Genomic DNA, 22,904 nt, shown 5'->3' with positions numbered 1-22,904 from the left:
CTCGGATATCATAACAAATAAATTAATGACATATTTTAAAGAAAGTACTGCTTTAGTTAAAACTGAAAGTCCTAATCTAAATAAGAAAGTTAGACCCTTTTGCCCATGGTTTACTTCAGAGCTGTTAAATTTAATCAAACAAAAAAATAAATTATATTATAAAATTAAAAGACAACAGATGAGATTTAGTATGGGATGTGGCTATGTTTCACAGCAGTTAATACAAGACTATAAAGACATACGTAACAGGGTTACTAGAATGAAAAGAGATCTAGAAAATAATTATTATATCAATAAGTTAAACAGCACAAATAATCAGTGGAAAGTTATTAATAATATTCTAACAACTAATAACAGTAACAATGAAGAAATACAACTGAAAGTAAATGATAAGTTGGTGACTGATTCTAGTCAAATTTCTACTATATTTAATAACTATTTCACTGATATGGGTCTGTCTTTAGCTAAGAAAATTCCTCAGTGTAAATACCCTCACCTTGAGCCTGGCCCATCTAATTCCTTATTTTTAACCCCTACTAATGAAAATGAAATTGAACAAATAATTAATAATCTTAAAAACAGTTGTAGTGTTGACTGTTTTGGTATTAGTAATATTCTTGTAAAGAGACTCTCCAAATTTATTATACCTCACATCACAAAATTAGTTAACAAATCTCTATCAGAGGGTAAAGTACCAGCCAAACTTAAAATCGCCAGAGTTGTACCAATCTATAAAGGCATGGATAAATTTGATGTAAGTAATTACAGACCAATCTCCGTACTACCTCCTTTATCTAAGATTTTAGAACAAGTGGTTAAAAAATGATCATTAGATTTTTTGTTAAATAATAAATATTTTTATCAATTTCAGTATGGTTTCCTACCTCACTCGAGTACCAGTAATGCTATTGAGGATATTATTATTAAACTACAACAAGCTTTAGACTCAGGTATGTTAGCAGCTGGTTTATTTATAGATCTTATAAAGGCTTTTGACACAGTTGATCATAAAATTTTATTACATAAATTAGAAGTAGCAGGCATTAGAGGCATTGCATTGGATTGGTTTGTTGATTATCTCTCTAATAGGGAGCAGTTTGTTACATGTAATAATAATCAGAGTAATGTGGAGGTGATCTCATTTGGTATGCCTCAGGGTTCTGTGCTTGGGCCTTTATTGTTTCTTATCTTCATTAATGATATTGGTCACCTTAAATTAAATGGAAGACTATCCATTTTTGCTGATGACACTAATATTTTTTATACAGGCTCTAGCAATCATGAACTTGAACAAAATATGCAGCAGGATATTCGATTACTTGAAACATGGCTTAATTCCAACCGATTAACTATCAATCTAACAAAAACAAACTACATAAATTTTCACAAACCTTTATATGTATTAAATTTGGATAAAAATCTGCTTTTCTTCAATCAAAGAGTAATGAAAGTGCACAGTACTAAATTCTTAGGACTGATTATAGATGAAAATCTGTCATGGAGTAATCACGTGGAGACTATTTGTAATAAAATTATCCCTGTGATTGGTATCCTCAGTAGATTGCGATATAAGTTTTCTCGTGGGTTGTTGAAGGGTATTTACTATGCTCTTATTGAAATTCACATCTCTTATATAATACATGTCTGGGCATGCTGTAATAAAGAATTATTTGGAAAGGTAGAGGTCCTTAGGAAGAGAGCACTAACAATAATTTTCAAACTGCCCATTCTGACACCGACTAAAGATCTGTATAAATATTGTAATATATTATCACTTCCAAACCTCCGCATAAAGGCTTCTATAATTATGATCTATAAAATTCAAAACAAATTAGTCCACTCAAACACATCAGTAATTACCAATTCACAGATTCATAATTATGAAACAAGAATTATTTATAATATTCACTACAATCAGATTCATTCCACTAGTTATGGTCAAAACTCTCTTTGGCATTTTTCTATAACTATGTATAACTCGCTTCCAAAAAATATAAAAATGTTACCAACTTTATCTATCTTCAAGAGTAATGTAACTAAATACCTGAAGTAGTATGGTAATTATGGTTAGGAAGCTTTGTCCTATCTTATCTCTTACACCATGTTAAATTATATACTTACTGTATTTTATTTTGTAATCAGATTGTGAATATAGCTGCCATTGTCATTTATTTGTATTGCACCAAGAAGAGCCTTGGCTCAGGTGCCTATATTGAAATGAAATATATAAATTAAAAAAAAAAAGTTCAGCCCCATTTGACATAGGGGTGAGAAAAAGTGAAAAAATTAAATGACCAAAATGACCGATATTTTGGATGTATGTTTGAATTTTCCAGCATAGCTGACAACTAAATTTGGTACAAATATTACTTACTATTTGTGAAAAATGCTGTAGGGGAAAGACACAGCTAAACCCCCCTGGGGTGAAATATACACATAAACAAAAACGACCGATCTAGTCTGGAACCATAGTTTTCAGTGAGTATGTACCAGGTTTGGTATAAATTGCTCCAGTACTCCTGCTCGAAAAGTATGGATTTGACACTATCTTCAATTATTTTTATATTCCACACCCCTCACCCCCATCCCTAAGTGTGCTAAGGGTGTCTTGCCCCCACGTGGTTAGTCTCCCGATAGTAAGTCAAAAGTGTACCAAGTTTGGTTCAAATCGCCTCAGTAGTCCTGAAAACTATGGATTCGACACTATTATTGGTCTTTTTTAAATTTATATTTGCATTTCACCACTTCCCCTAAGGTTTCTAGGGGTGTCTCGTCCCCACTGTATTTTTGACACATAGTAAGTAATATTTGCACCAAATTTAGTTGACAGCTATGCTGGAAAATACACAAATACATCCATAATCTTGGTCATTTTGGTCATTTTATTTTGTTTAACCTTTCTAATCCCCAATACCAAGGGGGGCTGAACTTGAAATTTAAAAAATTTTGGGGGAGCACTACTCATCTCAGTGACCACGAAAACTGTGGATTCGACACTATTTCCAAAATTTTTACCTCTCGCCCCACCCCACCCCCCACTAAGGGTGCTAGGGGTGTCTTATTCCCATGCAGTTAGTCTTCTGATAGTGCGTACTGGTTGCTGAGATGAGTAGTGCTCCCCCAAAATTTTTTAAATTTGGGGATTAGAAAGGTTAAACAAAATAAAATGACCAAAATGACCAAGATTATGGATGTATTTGTGTATTTTGCAGCATAGCTGTCAACTAAATTTGGTGCAAATATTACTTACTATGTGTCAAAAATACGGTGGGGACGAGACACCCCTAGAAACTTTAGGGGAAGTGGTGAAATGCAAATATAAATAAAAAAGACCAATAATAGTGTCGAATCCATAGTTTTCAGGACTACTGAGGCGATTTGAACCAAACTTGGTACACTTTTGACTTACTATCGGGAGACTAACCACGTGGCGGCAAGACACCTTTAGCACACTTAGGGATGGGGGTGAGGAGTGTGGAATATAAAAATAATTGAAGATAGTGTCGAATCCATACTTTTCGAGGTCGCTGAAATGAATCTTCAGCCTCATGGGCATGGACATACAAAGGGGTTTAAAGTTAAAAATTTCATTGTTCCGTATTGAAGAATATTACAGTTAAAATTGAAATAATTGATAAAGAGATTCAACCTATTCAATACAAAAGAATAAGAAATGTAGTGAATTACATTCCCATTTAATAATTGGTAGAAATGGTACCGGTTTCAACCCTAGTCCAGGTCATCTTCAGCCGATTAAGACGAAAAACAATGCATATGATCAGTAGAAGAAGCGATATAAAAATGAAATGGGGGTAGACACTGAAAAACTTAGAAGAAGTAAAATGCAAATCACTCAAAAGAAAACAGTGCGCAATTCTCTGAGCGGTAACATAGCACACGCAGCACTAGGCAAAGTCCCACAATGTTTACGAATAGTGGAGAAAGGTTAAATGAGCCAGTTTTTAAATACTGTCAGGCATAAAGTCACATCACAATCGAACACATACGAAGATCCATAATCGTGCAGTTGCTTCAATGGATCTACGAGTACTCATCTTCAACTTCTGCACGATTATGGATCTTCGTACGTGTTCGATTGTGATGTGACTTTATGCCTGACAGTATTTAAAAACTGGCTCATTTAACCTTTCTCCCCTATTCGTAAACATTGTGGGACTTTGCCTAGTGCTGCGTGTGCTATGTTACCGCTCAGAGAATTGCGCACTGTTTTCTTTTGAGTGATTTGCATTTTACTTCTTCTAAGTTTTACAGTGTCTACCCCCATTTCATTTTTATATCGCTTCTTCTACTGATCATATGCATTGTTTTTCGTCTTAATCGGCTGAAGATGACCTGGACTAGGGTTGAAACCGGTACCATTTCTACCAATTATTAAATGGGAATGTAATTCACTACATTTCTTATTCTTTTGTATTGAATAGGTTGAATCTCTTTATCAATTATTTCAATTTTAACTGCAATACAAAGGGGTGGAAAAGAAATTGTCCAAAATGACTGAAATTGTGGATGTAAGAATGTTTCTTCACACATAACCCTCATACAAAATTGGTAGACATCTGATTTACTATCTGAAACAAATACTGTTGCACAAAACACCCCTAGCAATCCTAGCGGAGATGGTGAAATATAAAAACAAACAAAATGACTGATATTAATGTCAAATACCATCGTTTACCAGGTTGCTGAATTGAACTGTGACACTCTGAATGGTTAAGTCATACATATGGGTGTATGAGGGTATGTTCCAGAATAGCTCTCAACGAAACTTGGTACACATATGACTTAGCATCTGGAAAAAGAATAGTATGGAGATGAAACAAACCAACCCCTGCTAGGGGTGGGGAATGGGAGGGAATGGCTTTTAAAAATAATGGAAAATAACCGATATTAATGTTGAATCCATTGTTTATGTGTCACTGAGACGAATTTTGATGCTCTAAATACTGTTTAAGTCCATGTTCAGCCTCCATTGAAACGGGAGGCTGAATGGGATTTAATAGTAAAAAGTTTGAAGTGGCTAAGATTAGTATTGAATCCACTGCTTTTGGGGTTGCAAGGCTGGTTGGTGACAGTCTCAAAGATAGTTGAAATCGTGTAGATCATATCTACAGCACAACGGATGAGCACATGTAGTTATCACTTATTACTTTTTTGAAAGGATCAAATACTTCCCACAAGGACAAAATTTTACTCGAAAATTAAATATTCTAAAACTTGAAGTCGAACACATATAAATAACTCTAAAACTACATAATAGATGGTAAAAGTCAATGTCCCAAAAAGGAATTCTATAAAAATACACTTCACACATAACTAACTGGTAATACTAAAATTAAAAGTAAACATTCAGAATCCAACCAGCCGACTTCCTCTTTCATTGCTTTGTCCCAATCCGAATTCTCTTAGTGCATTACCTTCTCTTCCTTGGTCTGCCACTTCATTCCAGTCTCCCATCATAATTAGATTCTCTTCACCTTTTACATGTTGTATTACATCTTCTATCTCTTCATATATTCTTTCGATTTCTTCATCATCTGCTGAACTAGTAGGCATATACTGTAGATCTGCACTATTGTGGTGGGCATTGGTTTGGTGTCTATCTTGACAACAATAATAGTAGCTTATCCACTGCCCTATTTCCTTATTCATTTCCCCTGTTTGATTTTGTGTTGATATTTCTGTAGTCGCCTGACCAAAAATCCTGCTTTTCCTCCCAATATACTTCACTACATCTAACTTTAGTCCATTCATCTCCCTTTTCAGATTCTCTAATCTATCACGACGATTCAAACTTCTAACATTCCATGCTCCGACTCACAGAATGTTAGCATCCATCTTGCTGATGATTGCCCCCTCTCGTGTAGTCCCCACCCAGAGATCTAAATGGGGGACTATTTTACCTCTGGAATATTTAATCCGGGAGGAAGCCATCGTCAGTACACCGTTCATACAGAGAGAGCTGCATGTCCACGTGAGTTGGTTGCAGCTGTAGTTTCCTGGTTGCTTTCTGCCATGTAGCAGTATCAACACAGCTAAGCTATTATAAGAAATAAATTGACAAGAGGGTCCATCTTTTCAATACAATAATTAAGTAAATATTATTACGGCAGTCTTGGGACTAGTTTCAGCATCTTAGTGGCCATCTTCAGCCAAAATAAAAATTAAACAGATCATGTGATAACTGAAACATATGTATAGGCCTACAAGACAAAGACAATGTTGCAGGAATAATTATATCATTAAAATACATATAACAAAAATATGGTTGTGATCTTCTTGTCATAATATGATGTCTTTAAGTTAAGTTAGGACCTCAGGCAATGGAGTAAATCTGGAAATGATAGCCAGAATTAGGCATGAATAAACAAACAGAAAGGAAACTAAAACGGAGAAAAATTATTTATGAGACTCATCTCTCTAGTGAAATATTACGGCATATCTAATGTATGATGTAGAAACAACATTGACATGCTGGAGGAAGTAGGCAGGCCATGAAAACAAAGGATGGGATAGGGAACAAGCACTGACATATTGTAGGAAGCAGCTAATGGAAACAAAGGAGTAGATAGGGAGATGAGGGGGGAGATAAAAAAGGAAGAGGAAGGGATAGAAAAGGAAAGGGGGAGAAGGGGTGTCTAAGGTGGGGCTGAAGGATGCAGAAAGAAAGACTGCTGCTGAAAGGGGAATTGAAAGAGATTGTAAAAGAAAGAATTCTTTTTATCCGAGACATGATTACGAAATATAGGAATTAAAAGATCAAATGAAATATTGGTTTCTCTGAAATTTCATTTAGATTGAACTTAGGATTGAAAACCTGTTCCAGATGGATAAAACAATTTTCCATAATATTGAGCAGGGGCCTTTTTCTATAACTTTGAGAATTTTCATGTCTTGGTTGATATTACTGAACTTATGCTTAGTACCACCCATGTGCTGTCCTATGGCCAAAAATCTGTTATATTTCAGGGTGTTAACATGTTCTAAGTATCTTGTATGGAAGCTCCTATCTGTTTGAATGACATAAGATGCGTCACAATTATTGCAATTGTGTCTATAAACACCTGACTTAGTGAACTTGTTGCTATGATTAATAGAATTGGTATAACTGTGTTTCTGTTACACATTTTGAAGGCTATTTTGATGTCATGCTTTTTAAATATGTTTGTGATTTGGTAGAATTGTTTATTACTAAATGTGAAAGTAGATAAAACATTGTTGTGAGATTTTTCTTTTGTTTAAGGTGGTTGAAGTTTGGTGTTTATGTTTATCAATGATTTTCTCTATAAAGGAGCTGTTGTAACCATTAAATTTAGTTATACTGCGAATGGTGTTAAATTTGTTTTTAAGTTCTTCTTTAGACAGCGGGATTCTAAATGCATGGTGTACCGTATTATGGTATGCTGCACATTTATGAGCATGTGGGTGTATTGAATTTTGATGAATTGTGTTAGTGGTTTGTGGTGGTTTTCTAAAAATCTTGTAGCTCAATGAACCAGGTTGTCTGATGATCGTTAGATCTAAATAATTGACTTTTTTAGCGTTCTCTGATTCTAGTGTAAACTTGATATGTGGGTCAGTGTGATTAAGATTGGATAGAGTGGTGATGGCATCAGTTGCACTTTCGTTCATCATCACAAGAGTGTCATCCACATATCTTGTCCAAAAAATAATATTACTAAATATGTTATTATTAATATTGGTGTGTTCTAAATGATCCAGATACATTTCACTATAGAGACGAGTCTCATAAATAATTTTTCTCCTTATTTCTTTTCTGTTTATTCATTCCTAATTCAAGCTGTCATTTCCAGATTTACTTCATTGCCTGAGGTCCTAACTCAACTTAAATACTGGTACATCATATTATGCAAGAAGATCACAACCATATTTTTGTTATTATATGTATTTTAATGTTATAATTATTCTTTCAAGATTGTCTTTGTCTTGTATACATGTTTTAATTATCACATGACCTGTTTGATTTTTATTTTGGCTGAAGATGGCCGCTAAGATGCTGAAACTAGTCCCGAGAGTGATGTAATATTACTTACTTGATATACTGTATTGAAAAGGTGGGACCCTCGTGTCAATTTATTTCTTATAATTGCACTTCAATACGGAACAAAAATGAAATTTATAGCTTATAAATAACAGTTAAACCATGTTGAGTATTATTACAAGGCCAGATCAGTCAATCATCCAGACTGTCACCCTTGCAGCTTCCGAAATGCTGCTAACCTCCTTTCGATGAACTATTCATTAGTCTGGTCCCTCAACAGATACCCATCCAATATGGTTGCACCTGCAGCTCGGCTATCTGCTTCATGGAGACACGTAAGCCAACGCTATAGTATAACTCCTAAGGGAGGAGAAGAAAAAATAGACTTCTTGAGATCCACATGCTATGTAGTAAGGGCATATTTGCGGACCTGTGCCCCTTAACGTTCTTCCGTAGGGAGGCCAAACATAAAAGTATCTCCACGATTGTTGCCTGCTATGTGGTTTGATGGGATCTCTTTATCACCATCACCTCGAAACTGAAGTCACCCAAGTTCAAGGTGTGCGGTGCGGAATGGCAACTAGGAATATGTGCAAGAAGTCCAGTATTAGATGCACCATGCTCTGTTCAGAAGCATTTCACACACGTTACAATGCATTGCAAGGAGCATTTAGCATTGTAGATGCACGACGTCTGCTATTGTGAATTGGTTTGGACTGTTGTAATCTCACTGTTACTGTTTATTCTCACCAATGTCATAATTATGGTGGTTTTAGTCATTCATGTAGGTAATGTATTTATAAAACATGTACAAGTAAAAGTTACAGAACAATGACGGATGAACTTTTCAGAAATGTGAAGTCATTATAATTTCATTTCCATGTCCAGTCAGCATTTCCAAAAACTGCAGCTGCGATGGCCTTGTTGTTTCCTCTAAAAACATCTTGTGATGTGCATGAGTTGTCCAGGAGAGGACATATAAGTAGGTGGCTAGAGTCTTGTTCAGCACCACATTCACACGAGGTGTCTGCGTTTTCTGGAAGGATCCCCTATTTCTTCAAGTTGGTCTTTCATCAAGGGATGCCCACTCTTAAGCGGTTGAGAGACCTCCATACAGGGTAGGGTAGGACAATGCCTGGAGCTAGTTCTTCCTTTGGTGACATGTCTGTGGGCATTGATCTCCTCCATCTGTTAAGTCGAGTTGTTTCTGGTGTTCCCTCCACTGGCAGAGTCCTAGCCAGGAAGTTCTTGCGTGATCTGACTGAGGCGAGACCTTGCAGCTTGGTAACCATGGAGTGGATGTCGATCGTCATTCTCCTGCTTTGTTCTCTCAGCATCTGCAGCAGTTGCCCTCCAGGTGTTGGGTGGGGCTATTGCAACAACCGTGTACTGTTTCTGCACTGGCGTTGATTTTAGGCATCCCGAGATTATCCTTGCAGTATCGTTAACTGCGGTATCAACCTATTTAGCATGTGCTGAAGTGTTCCACACAGGAGTGGCATAGTTAGTGGCAGACACACACAGTGCAAGAGCAGGAGTCCTCAGAATGTGTGGGCTGGCTCCCCAGGTGCTGCCAATCAGCTTCTTTAGTATGCCATTGCGAGCACTGACCTTCTGTTTCGTGTTCAAACATTGCTGCCTGTTTGTTAGAGCGTGGTCTAGTGTGACACCTAGATAAACTGGTGTTGGGCAATGTTTCGGTCGTTCCCCTCACCGTGTAATGTTCAGCTGTCGCTGTGCTTCCTTGTTTCGTAGATGAAATGCACACACTTGTGTTTTACTGGAGTTCGACTTCAGATGGTTGGCATCATAGTACTTGAAGAGTTCATCCATAGCTGAAGTCAGCTTTCTTTCTACTTCTTCAAAGGATGATCCCTGAGCAGCCACTGCTGTGTCTTCAGCATAGATGAAGAGCATAGTGCTTGCTGGAATCGGTTGATCATTCGTGTAGATGTTGTACAGCGCTGGAGCTAGCATGCTGCATTGGGGAGGACTTCATTTTCTCAAAAGAAAGAAGTCCTATTAGCTAATTTGTGCCAAAAACATGCATGTGACATCCTGCTAGTCCAGGAAACACACAGGGGCAGTACTAGGTACCGTCTAAGAATTGCTGGTATGGAACTAATACCAGAAAGGCCTCACAATAAATATGGCAGTGCCATCTTTTCCAGACCTAACCTGAACATCAGCTCGGCCTCATTGACTGAAGACAATGGCATCGAGCTCCTTACAATCCGCACTCCATACTTCTGCATCACATCAGTCTAATCACCCAGAGCTATTTTCAGCTTTAAAACACCTACCAACTTCAACCACCAGGACGTAAACATTGTCATTGGCGATTTCAACTGTAAAAGCACAGCTTGGGGATACCCAAATTCTGATGCAAATGGAACAAGTCTAGAAATATGGGCTGAGACTCATGACTTGCATCTGATCCATGATGTGAAGCTCCCATCTTTCTTCATTAGTGGTAGCTGGAAAAGAGGGTACAATCCACACAATATGTTTGTGTCTTCAAAAATAGCTGGGTAGTGTGTGAAAACTATGGGAGAGCCCATCCCTCGCACTCAACATAGGCCTGTCATTTGCACCGTGAATTCTGTGGTAATGGCTGAAGAGATACCATTCAAGAAATGTGAAGTTACCGGTACCCATGTCGACATGGCAAATCTCGGCACGAACAGTTCGGAAAACCGTAAAACCAAATTTCCTTTATTCTTCTGATTGTTAGAAACCATATTGTAAAACTACAATGAAATATTTTAAAAACATTGGGAAGATATAGGTTAAGTGATTTCAAAGAAGTCGAAAAAGTATCGAACATTTCCCTTGTTGGTTGAGTAGGTATGCTTTAAAATGTTTTCCCAAGTTTCCCTTTGCATTTCTCTCGCAATTGGTAGATTTTTAATTGTCATTGCATACAGAAAAGATATAATATATTACAGTTTCAAACTTAGCGCTTGGCGGGTATGTGTAATGTAATTTTTATCAATCTATCAAATACAGTAGTATCAAATCAAGACCGACTCCGACCGTTCTCGTAGGCAACGCTCCGACCGTCCGAGTCTGGGTAGTATCAAAGAGAATAAGTATTGGTAGTATTTGCTGTATCGATTGTCAGAAGTTTTCGACTGCCTGTCACGTGTGTGTCGTGAGAAGTTTCGGAATTACTCAGGAAAGTTGCCTGTCAAGGTTGCCTGCGCTTGTAGTGTGCACTCAGTCTGATCCACTGATCTGTCTGACTGACGGACTGTCAGTTTCATCGTTTAAAAGTAGTGACACTTTAAAAAAAAGGAAAACTTCCACAATGAACAGATTGTTTGGTAAAGCCAAGCCAAAAGAACCTCCTCCAAATATGAACGACTGTATAGCTGGCGTAAGTAAAAACTAACTTTGTGTATGTTTTGAATAAGGTTATGGTGTCCTTTCCATTCGTGAAATTGGCCTTATTTGTATACTTATTTTATGAATATTGCTTTCGACGCTCGCTGTTTACTTGTAGATCTCTTGGTTTTCTCTAAAAGGTATATTATTTGTTATAGGTTGATAGCCGAGCAGAATCAGTGGAAAAGAAAATTGCACGTTTGGACGCAGAACTTAAGAAATACAAGGATCAAATGAAAAAAATGAGAGAGGGTCCAGCTAAAAATGCTGTTAAGCAAAAGGCAGTTCGCATTCTTAAACAGAGAAAAATGTGAGTTGTTTTATTGTACATTTAATATTACATTTAATGTTTCTATCAGCTGTCATTGTATTTACGGTACTTATGGTACAGTTGTTCTTATTTCCTTAGATATTTCCCCTCCCCCTCCACTATGTTTAAAGGACACCACAAAATATCGGTGGTACCCACTATATATTCGAGTGTAACATTTTCTGAATATAATTGTGTGTGAGATTTATTAGGTACCAGTAGCATAAAGACTTTTATCAATCAGTCACTACTGATCTGCATTTAGGGCAGTCGTCCAGGTGGCAGATTCCCTATCTGTTGTTTTCCTAGCCTTTTCTTACATGATAGCAAAGAAATTGGAAAGTTATTGAACATTTCCGTTAGTAAGTTACTCCAATCCCTAACTCCCCTTCCTATAAACGAATATTTGCCCAAATTTGTCCTCTTGAATTCTAACTTTATCTTCTTATTGTGATCTTTCCTACTTTTAAAGAAACCACTCAAACTTATTCGTCTACTGATGTCCTCCCACGCCATCTCCCCACAGACAGCTCGGAACATACCACTTAATCGAGCAGTTCGTCTCCTTTCTCCCAGTTCTTCCCAGCCCAAACTTTGCCACATTTTTATAACGCTACTCTTTTGTCGGAAATCACCCAGTACAAATCGAGCTGCTTTTCCTTGGATTTTTTCCAGTTCTTGAATCGAGTAATCCTGGTGAGGGTCCCATACACTGGAACCATACTCTAGTTGGGGTCTTACCAGATACTTATATGCCCTCTCCTTTACATCCTTACTACAACCCCTAAATACCCTGTACCTTTTATTAACAATCATATTTAATGGATTACCCCAATGAAGGTCTTTTCTTATATTAACACCTAGGTACTGGTACTTACAATGATCCCCAAAAGGAACTTTCACCCAATCAACACAGTAATTAAAACTCAGAGGACTTTTCCTATGTGTGAAACTCACAACCTGACTTTTAACACCGTTTATCATTTTACCATTGCCCACCGCCCATCTCGCAACATTATCGAGGTCACCCTGCAGCCGCTCACAATCTTGTAACATTTATTACTTTGTACAGAATAACATCATCTGCAAACAGTCTTATCTCTGATTCCACTTCTTTACACATATCATTGATATATGTAAGAAAACATAAAGGTCCAATAATACTGCCTTGAGGAATTCCCCTCTTAATTATTACAGGGTCAGATAAAGCTTCACCTACTCTAATTCTCTGAGTTCTATTTTCTAGACATATAGCCACCCATTCAGTCACACTTTTTTCTAGTCCAGTAGCACTAATTTTTTCCAGTAGTCTTCCATGATCTACCCTATCAAATGCCTTAAATAGGTCAATCGCAGTACAGTCCATTTGGCCTCCTGAATCCAGGATATCTGCTATATCTTGCTGAAATCCTACAAGCTGAGCTTCAGTGGAATAACCTTTCCTAAACCCAAACTGCCTTCTGTCAAACCAATTATTAATTTCACAAACATGTCTAATATAATCTGAAAGAATGCGTTCCCAAAGCTTACATTAAATGCATGTCACACTGAATGCATGTCAAACTGACTGGCCTGTAATTTTCAGCTTTATGTCTATCACCCTTTCCTTTATACACAGGGGCTACTATAGTAACTCTCCATTCATCTGGTATAGCTCTTTCAACCAAACAATAATCAAATAAGGCGTTTAAGGCGCTTGAAATCAGAGTGGTACATATAGTCACTGGAATCTTACCGAGGCAGCCGCGGTTCGAATCTCAGCCAATGTATGTGGGTATTTTGAGTGGGAATTTTGAAATGAAAAGTCATGTTTCTGTGATTTGAATTCCACATAAAACTGTAGATCCCGTGGCTATGATTGTGGTATGAACTGTCCCGTAAAACTTGCTGCTTGCCAGCTTTTTCATGCCTTTTGGACTAATATTAAGAAATATGCATCAAAAGGAACAAATCTATAACATTGAAGCCATTGCTTTTAATAGGCCACTAAGTTTAAGTGATTATGCCAGAGATTGCTACACATTTAGAACATTTCTTAATGAGTTAAATCAGACATATTATAATAATTACCAGGATGATGATGATGATAATGATAATAATAATAATGAAATGGCGTATGGCTTTTAGTACCGAGAGTGCCCGAGGACATGTTCGGCTCACCAGGTGCAGGTCTTTTGATTTGACACCCGTAGGTGACCTGCGCGTCGTGATGAGGATGAAATGATGATGGAGACAACACATACACCCAGCCCCCGTGCCAGCGAAATTAACCAATGATGGTTAAAATTCCCGAACCTGCTGGGAATCAAACCCAGGACCCCTGTGACCAAAGGCCAGCACACTAACCATTTAGCCACGGAGCCAGAAATAATAATGATGATGATAATAATAATAATAATAATAATAATGCATCAGGCTCGTTTGCTGACTTGTCATTATAGTGGCCTTCTGTTCATAGAGCCCTGAATTTGATTACTGGCCAGGCTAGGGATTTTAGCTGCATTTGGTTAATTCCTGTAGTAGGGGGCTGGGTTTTTGTGACCGTTTTTGTACACATCTTCATACACCTATGGCACATCACGCTACCAACCACCAGAGAAACATGCAGTACGGTGCTGGTAGTGAATATATCCGGTAGGTTTGGTATGAGGAAGAGCATCCGGCTTAATTCACATTAGTGCCGACCCAAGATATTAGGAGAAAAAAACAGGAAAGAAGAAAAAAATGATTAATACGGTTACGAATAAAACACAAATTACTCTAATTTATTTCAGGCCTACCCAATAAATGCACACGCACCTATATATACGTACAGTTCTATTCAACCAGTCTTCTCTTTACGCAGTAGGTGGTCCGGCCCATTGGTGTTACCTGGGCATGGCTATAATCGTTACTTTCACTTATGCTCACAAGTCCAGTCACCCCCATACAGCAGCTGGGTTTGAACACAGTGCTACTGGCTACACAACACAAGACTGTTCCTTGGTTTGATTTCCGAGACTGTTCAGTAATTCACACAGTCAAACACAGTGAACAAATAAACAGTTCAACAGTGTTAAACAGCAGGACATTACTTCTCACAATACACTCATTCACACATTTCTAATTACATTCACGATATCTGCTCTGCTCGCCACCTCTTTGACAATTCTCAGTCCACAGAAGTACATGAACACACAATACTCTCAGGTAGTACACAATCTTCTGTTCCATCTGCCATCTTCAGTCCAGCTACTCGCTGGACATTCTGACAACCAAAACCACCACAGCCCCTCGTTCAGGCCCGGGTGGGACACTAGCGACAGCCAACACTTCTTTTTTTAACAGCCAGTGTGGTTAGATTTTTATAATGGTCTGTATTGACTACAATCTCTACTTCAGATGAGGTGATAAAAATAATTAAACAACTCTAAGTATTAACAAGGCTGATTTTTAATTATTAAAGATATAATTTGTGAAGTAGAGCCAACACCTCTGTTGCCCTCAGCCCAGGCACTGAACTCCTACACACTGAGTCTCGCACTGACTCGAACACGGATTACTACAATGACCCCATCACGTAGTCCAACACTGACTGACTGTCTGCGGCTAGCCTCCCTTTTTATAGCTCAGGTGATGTGCACTAGAATTTTTGGGACGTGGCTAGAGATGGAACATTCTCGTTGCATCTCCCAGAAATTCGCAGGTAAGCTAGCTGACAAGAACAGTACATGGAAAGACTGGTCGCACCCTACAGATCAGCTGAGAGATCCCCAGTCGCCTGTCTCACTAGCATCTTCTGGGAAGTACTGAAAGGGGCTACCACAGGGCTGGCACATAACATTACATTCTTCTTCTACTGCTTTTCGTGCACCTTGGTGAGATTGCAGGTGCCAGCTGTGTCACATTTGTGAGCTTGGCCCTACTTTATCGCCTGATGCTCTTCCTAACACCAACCCTATGTGGAGGGTTGTATTCACTATTACATGTTGCTGTGGTAGTTCATAGTGCAATGTGTTATGTGTAAATGAGAACGATAGTATTGAGAACAAATTCAAACATCCAATCCACGAATCAGAGGTATTCACCACAAAAAATTAAAATCCCCTACTCAGCTGAGATGGAGCCTGGGACTCTCTGAAGACCTTGATGCTGAAGATTCAGCCAAGGACTGGATGTTGTTGGTGTTGTTGTTTGTTGTTTAAGTCATCAGTCCATAGACTGGTTTGATGCAGCCTTCCATGCCACCCTATCCTGTGCTAACCTTTTCATTTCTACATAACTATTGTATCCTACATCTGCTCTAATCTACTAGTCATATTCAGACCTTGGTCTACCCCTACCGTTCTTACCACCTACACTTCCTTCAAAAACCAACTGAACAAGTCCTGGGTGTCCTATCATTCTATCTCTTCTTCTCATCAAATTTAAGCCAAATCAATCTCTCACCAATTCGATTCAGTATCTCTTAATTCGTGGTTCGATCTATCCTCATCTTCAACATTCTTTTGTAACACCACATTTCAAACACTTCTATTCTCTTTCTTTCTGAGCTAGTTATCATCCATATTTCACGTCCATACAATGCCACGCTCCACACGAAAGTCTCAGAACGTCTTTCTAATTCCTATATCAATGTTTGAAGTGAGCAAATTTCTTTTCTTAAGAAAGCTCTTCCTTCTTGTGCTAGTCTGCATTTTATGTCTCCTTACTTCCGCCATTGTTAGTTATTTTACTACCCAAGTAACAATATTCATCAACTTCCTTTAAGACTTCATTTCCTAACCTAATATTTCCTGCATCACCTGCCTTCGTTCGACTGCAATCCATTACTTTTGTTTTGAACTTATTTATTTTCATCTTGTACTCCTTACCCAAGACGTCGTCCATACCATTCAGCAGCTTCTTGAGATCTTCTGCAGTCTCAGATAAAATAACAATATCATCGGCAAATCTTAAGGTTTTGATTTCCTCTCCTTGGATTGTGATTCCCTTTCCAAATTTTCCTCTTACATTTCTTTTACTGCCTGTTCTATTTAAACATTGAAAAGGAGGGGTGACAAACTGTCGCCTTGCTTTACTCCTTTCTGGATTGCTGTTTCTTTTTCAAAGCCCTTGATTCTTATCACTGCAGACTGATTTTTATACAGATTGTAGATAATTCTTCGTTCTCGGTATCTGATCCCAATCACCTTCAGAATCTTAAATAGCCTGGTCTAATCAACATTATCGAATGCCTTTTCTAGATCTATGAATGCCATGTACGTGGGCTTATCCTTCTTAATTCGATCCTCTAGGATCAGACGCAAAGTCAGGATTGCTTCACGTGTTCCTACATTTCTTCTGAAGCCAAATTGATCTTCTCCCAACTCAGCTTCAAGTTGTTTTTCCATTCTTCTGTAAATAATATGTGTTAACATTTTGCAGGCATGGTGCGGTAGTTTTCACACCTGTCAGCACTGGCTTTCTTGGGAATAGGTATAACAACATTCTTCCAAAAATCGGATGGGACTTCTGTCTCATACATCTTACACATTAAAGGAAATAACCTTACCATGCTGGTTTCTCCTAAGGCAGTCAGTAATTCAGAGGGAATGTCATCAATTCCAGGTGCCTTGTTTCTATTTAGGTCACTCACAGCTCTGTCAAACTCTGACCTCAAAATTGGGTCTCCCATTTCATCAGCATCAACAGCCTTTTCTTGTTCCATAACCAAATTATCTATAACTTGATACAACTGTTGGATATGTTCTTGCTATCTTTCTGCTTTGTCTTATTTCCGTAGAAATGGCTTTCCATCTGAGCTCTTAATATTCATACACCCAGATTTCCTTTCTCCAAAAGTTTCCTTGATTTTCCTGTATGCAGCATCTACCTTTCCCACGACCATACAACCTTCGACATCCTTGCACTTCTCCTTCAGCCATTCTTCCTTAGCTACCTTGCACTTTCTGTTCACTTCATTCTTTAAGCGCCTGTATTCTTTTCTGCCCTCTTCATTTCTAGAATTCTTGTATTTTCGTCATACATCAATCAGGTCTAGTATTTCCTGAGTTATCCACTGATTCTTAGTTGATCTTTTCTTCCTTCCTTCCTTCCTAACATTTCTTCAGCAGCCCTACTGACTTCATTTTTCATGACTATCCACTCTTCCACTTATGTGTTTCCTTCAGCCTTTTCATTTAGCCCTTGTGCAACATGTTCCTTGAAACAATCCCTCACACTCTTTTCTTTCAACTTGTTTAGATCCCATTCTTTTGCATTCTTTCCTTTCTTCAATTTCAACTTCAGATGGCATTTCATGACCAACAAGTTGTGGTCAGAGTCCACGTCTACTCCTGGGAAAGTTTTGCAATCCAACACCTGGTTTCTGAATTTCTGCTTAATCATAATGAAGTCTATTTGATACCTTCCAGTGTCTCTGGGTCTCGTCCACATATACAGCCGTCATTTGTGGTGTTTGAACCAAGTATTGGCAAGGACTAAATTCCAACTCCTGCATTTCCCCTGTTTGATTTTGTGTTGATAATTCGGTAGTCGCCTGACCAAAAATCCTGTTCTTCCTGCCAACGTACTTCACTTATACCAACTACATCTAACTTCAGCCTATCCCATCTCCCATTTCAGATTCTCTAACCTACCACAACGATTCAAACTTCTAACATTCCACGCTCCGACTTGCAGAATGTCAGTATCCATCTTCCTGATGATTGCCCCCTCTCGTGTAGTCCCCACCCGGAGATCCCAATGGGGGACTAGTTTACCTCCGGAATATTTTACCCGGGAGGAAGCCATCATCAGTACATCATTCATACAGAGAGAGCTGGATGTCCTCCGGAGTTAGTTACAGCTGTAGTTTCCCCATTGCTTTCAGCGGTGTAGCAGTATCAACACAGCTAAGCCATGTTGAGTATTATTACAAGGCCATATCAGTCAATCATCTAGACTGCTGCCCTTGCAATTTCTGAAAGGCTGCTACCCCCCTTTCATTGAACCATTCCTTAGTCTGGTCTTTCAACAGATATCCATTTGATATGGTTGCGCCTGCGGCTCGGCTATCTGCTTCATTGGGACACACAAGCCTCCCCGCCGTGGCAAGGTCACATGCTTCGCAGGGGAGGGTGTTGTTGTTATTGCCATTATTGTTACGGGGATACCCGTGGAGCAGAAAGAGGTTAAAGAAGGTGCCGGGGTGAATGGGTCTATCTACAATACCAAAATTAATTAAAACTTGAACTGAAGGTTATATTTCTTTTAGACTTTCAAACTTAAAAGTTTTTCATAACAATGAAACATCAGGTACAATGACAATCTTGAAACAAGACTAGGAAAATCCAAGATTAGTGATTTTTACAGATTCTGGGCTTCAAGCCCCTAGTTTTACAATTCCAGAGATACCGGATCCAGTTTACAAAACTTTAATTAAAAATGAGGAATCCTCTAGTCAAGGGCAGAAATCCCCTAATTCAAGAGCCCTTACTTCCAAAATACAATATCTAAGCCTTCCAGAGGCACTAGTTACTATTACAAAACTTTAAAAAGAGCTTACAGGCTCTCAGTTTCTTCCAGCCTACTCAAGGCAACATCAACTTACAATCTCTGACCTCTCAAGGCACAACTTACAAATTGAAAATAATTTTATACAGTGGTATCTAGTACAGGGCCTTTGCAAAAAAGAATAGGTTAAATAAATGGCCCAAACACAAACTGAATGGAGGTGTACACTGCACTCCCATATAATGAAAAATTAAAACCTACAAGGCTCTCGGCCGATGAAACAGGGGCTCAAGCTACTTGAGGTGGCGCGCATGGAAATAACGGTAATACAATACAGCAAAAGGTTGCTAAATTGCAAACACCTCAAATTAAGGTGAAGGGGAGCTCGAGAGGGTAACTCACTCTCTATCCCCGATTTACAATTAAAGATTTTATGAAGTGTTTACATTAGCCGAAAGAAAGTTTACATTTTAGAAAAGTATGGTTACATACTTAAAGATTCGGACCTTCCCCTCGAATAAAGCTGCAGAGGTAGCAAGAAAGAATGAAGTTATGTGGCCATTTACCTTATAGATGTTCTGCTGACCGAAGAAAGAGGCAGCCCCGCCTCCTGCCTTAACACACACACACTTGTCAAGACGGTGATCATTTGACAAGAAAACATGAAAAGCCGCAGTTTATATACACTCAGGGAAGGTTCGAGATCATTCAAGAATAATCAGGACACACCCTCTTAAATTTTATTGGCAGATTCAAAGTGAACAAGAAATGCGGGATTGGTTGAAAATTAATTACAAAAATTCGTGATTGGCTGGATTCAAAACAGGCGGAAAGAAAAGGAAGCATTGCCAACCCAAAAATAAATGAACATAGATCAGTTATGGAAAACCTAGGAATATGAGACTTCTTTAAGTTTTAATTTCTTTTACCTTGCACCAGGGTGCATGATCATAGTCTTTTGGTAGTGTCATCTGAGGAAAAATGTCCAAACTTCTTGATGTATAGCAAAACAAAACAAGGAGAAATTAAGTCAGTTGAGGAAACTTTACAACAAAACAATTACTTAGGCCTAATATTTCAGTGGTGACATCTTCTGATTCAAATTCCAAGTTTGTGTAGTATCAGTTTCACCTGTTGATCAATAGAAGAGATTCCTAAGGTGTTGATTTTGAATGCGCGGCGTTGAGGTGTACCTGCCGGTACAATTATTATTATTATTATTATTATTATTATTATTATTATTATTATTATTATTATTATTATTATTATTTGTTTGTAAGAAAATTGTGTATAAGCAACACAGCCTGGAAAATCAGTTAAAAGTAAAGGATGCTTATACGCCCTTGTTATCATTTAATGAGAGAGATTAAGTTACTTTTTAGGTAAGAAATCTGTGTTGTGATTAGTTTATAATTGGATCTGCTCCCTTTCACATTATAGCAGTGGGGTATTTTGATTAGAGTTTTAGGAGTAATTATAGTAATGTGCAACTTGTAATAATAAGAATGGATATTAAAAATATTAATGTTCTCAGTATGTTTACACATACACTAGCATCACACAGTTGTTTATATTAGATCATTTGTCACACACATTTTCTGCATCAGAAGAGTCACGTACAATGAGTACCCATTGCCCACTGAGTACTGAGAGAAGAGCAAAGAGTAATAACTGTGGAGGATGTTCAAAGATCAGACTTGAAGAGACTTCACTCCTGGTCCATTATTTCCTATTGCTCGTTTACTTGTTCCACACAGTCTCCTCACACTGGCTTTTCATATTCCCGAGAAATTATTTTTTCACACTTAACATAACCACTTGTGATTTTTCTGTACTTTTTACTACCACAGTCTTCATATCTTCTTTATTGATGCTTTCTGAGGATTGTACTTTTTCTTTCCTCAGTTTTTCCAGAAAGTCACTGAATACAGCTTCGGAGATATGTTGGTAGATTCAGTATCTTACTTCTCAATTCCAAATGCTCCTTTGTGAGATCCAAGGACTGAAATTTCGAGTGAATGTAAGTTTTGAGTTGTGATCGTTTGCGTTATAGATGACTTGAGCATTAATAGCAGCGATGTACAGAATGCTGAAAACTATTGTTAGTGGTCATCGAAATGATTGTCAAGAGACTGTGTAAGTGCCACACATTTTGTCAATCGTGTTTACACCCACTTTAGTACCATTGTACAATGTTGTTATTTCTGGCTTCTTTTTGGTGCCAGACTTTCCCCTTAGTATCATTGTACGATGTTGTCATTTCTTGTTTGTTTTTGATGCCAGACTCTTGATCAATGGCTGCATCGCGATGCATAGTTGATGCTAGGGAAACCACTCTCTTCTTTTTTTTTTTTTTTTGCACATAAGGTGTTAAAAGAGTTACATGCTGAGAGAATCCAAATATGAGGAACAAACTTCTTTTCCCTTGGTTTTCACGAATTCAGGTGGAATTTCTCTTTTGTTCTTCCTTATTGTACCTACACAAGTGATGCATCCAATACATTTGTAATTTCATTCTGTGTCAGAGAGCTATATGTCTTCATTCCAAATTCATTAAAATTTAGTGGAAACTTACTGAAAGAACTCGCACTCCTATAAAGTACATTTATACAATACTAGCCATTACCCGCGGCTTCACTCGCATGGATTTCGTAATTTGATCAAAGTAATCATTCCTGAGCATTGTACTAAGACATTATCTGAAAATTCCCAAAATATAAAAACTCACCCAAAAATTGAGTTTCATTTACCCCAGAAATTCTTTGTGAACCATGTTTGTGGTATTACCTTTTGGGGCTAAGACGACCATGCGACATAGAACTGTACATGTGAGAAGCAGTCTTCTCTCAAGTCGTAAAAATAAATAAATGTTTCTTTATATTTAAAGGGGATTCCAAGTACCTATTCCCACATCCGTAACATCTTCAGTTTTTGAGATATACATAAGTATCCCCATAAAAAGAATTCAACCCCTTGATCAGTGCTTCCCCCAACCCCACCCCCATCTTAGTGTATTTTCCGAAAACAAAATTATATGTTTATTTTTAAAGGAGATTACAAATACCAGTTTTCACGTCTGTTAAATCTTCAGTTTATAAGATATAAGTATACTCATAAAAATAATTCAACTAATTTTCACTTCTTTTCACCCCCCCATTAAATGCCTTCTCCGAAATTTCACCCCCCGTTAAATGCCTTCTCCGAAAACAAAAAAAGTACATGTTCCTGTATTTTTAAAGGACTTTCCAAATTCCAAGTTTCTTGTCTCTAACATAAGTTTTTGACATGTAATGTAGATATACCGGTACTCGTTTAAAAAATCACCCACTTTTCCAATTCTTTTTAGCCTCTTAACTGGATTTTCCGAATAAAAAAAATACGTCTTTCATTATTTTTAAAGGAGATTCCAAAAACCGGTTTTCATGTTTGTACGTCTGTAACACATCCGTTTCTGAGATAAATGTGTACTCATAAGATTAATTCAACTTCTTCTTCTTCTTGACTTCTTTCCATCCCTCTTCCGCCTTAAGTGGACTTTCCGAAAACAAAAAATACATGTTTCTTGAAAGGAAATTCAAAATACCAACTTCCACGTGTCTAACAACTTCAGTTCTTAAGATAAAGTATCCTCATTAACATATTTCAACTCCTTACTTATTTTCAACCCCACACCCCTTCGTAAATTTTCAGGAAAAAAATGTGTGTTTCTTT

General features: G+C 37.8%; 1 protein-coding gene across 1 annotated transcript in view; it reads left to right on the top strand.

Annotated features, from left to right (window-relative positions):
- Positions 1-11,258: 11,258 nt before the first annotated feature.
- Positions 11,259-22,904, top strand: part of Vps60 (vacuolar protein sorting 60) — an 81,138-nt gene continuing 69,492 nt past the window's right edge. Inside the window, exons 1-2 of the mRNA XM_067143141.2 lie at positions 11,259-11,399; positions 11,566-11,717. Of these exons, the coding sequence (XP_066999242.1) occupies positions 11,331-11,399; positions 11,566-11,717 (221 nt within the window). The 5' untranslated portion in view covers positions 11,259-11,330. The remainder of the gene's footprint in view (positions 11,400-11,565; positions 11,718-22,904) is intronic.

The sequence above is a fragment of the Anabrus simplex genome, chromosome 3 (genome assembly GCF_040414725.1).
Source record: "Anabrus simplex isolate iqAnaSimp1 chromosome 3, ASM4041472v1, whole genome shotgun sequence".
Classification (NCBI taxonomy): Eukaryota; Metazoa; Arthropoda; class Insecta; order Orthoptera; family Tettigoniidae; genus Anabrus; species Anabrus simplex.
Note: the sequence above shows the minus strand (reverse complement) of the source record. Positions and strands in the feature narration are given on the sequence as shown.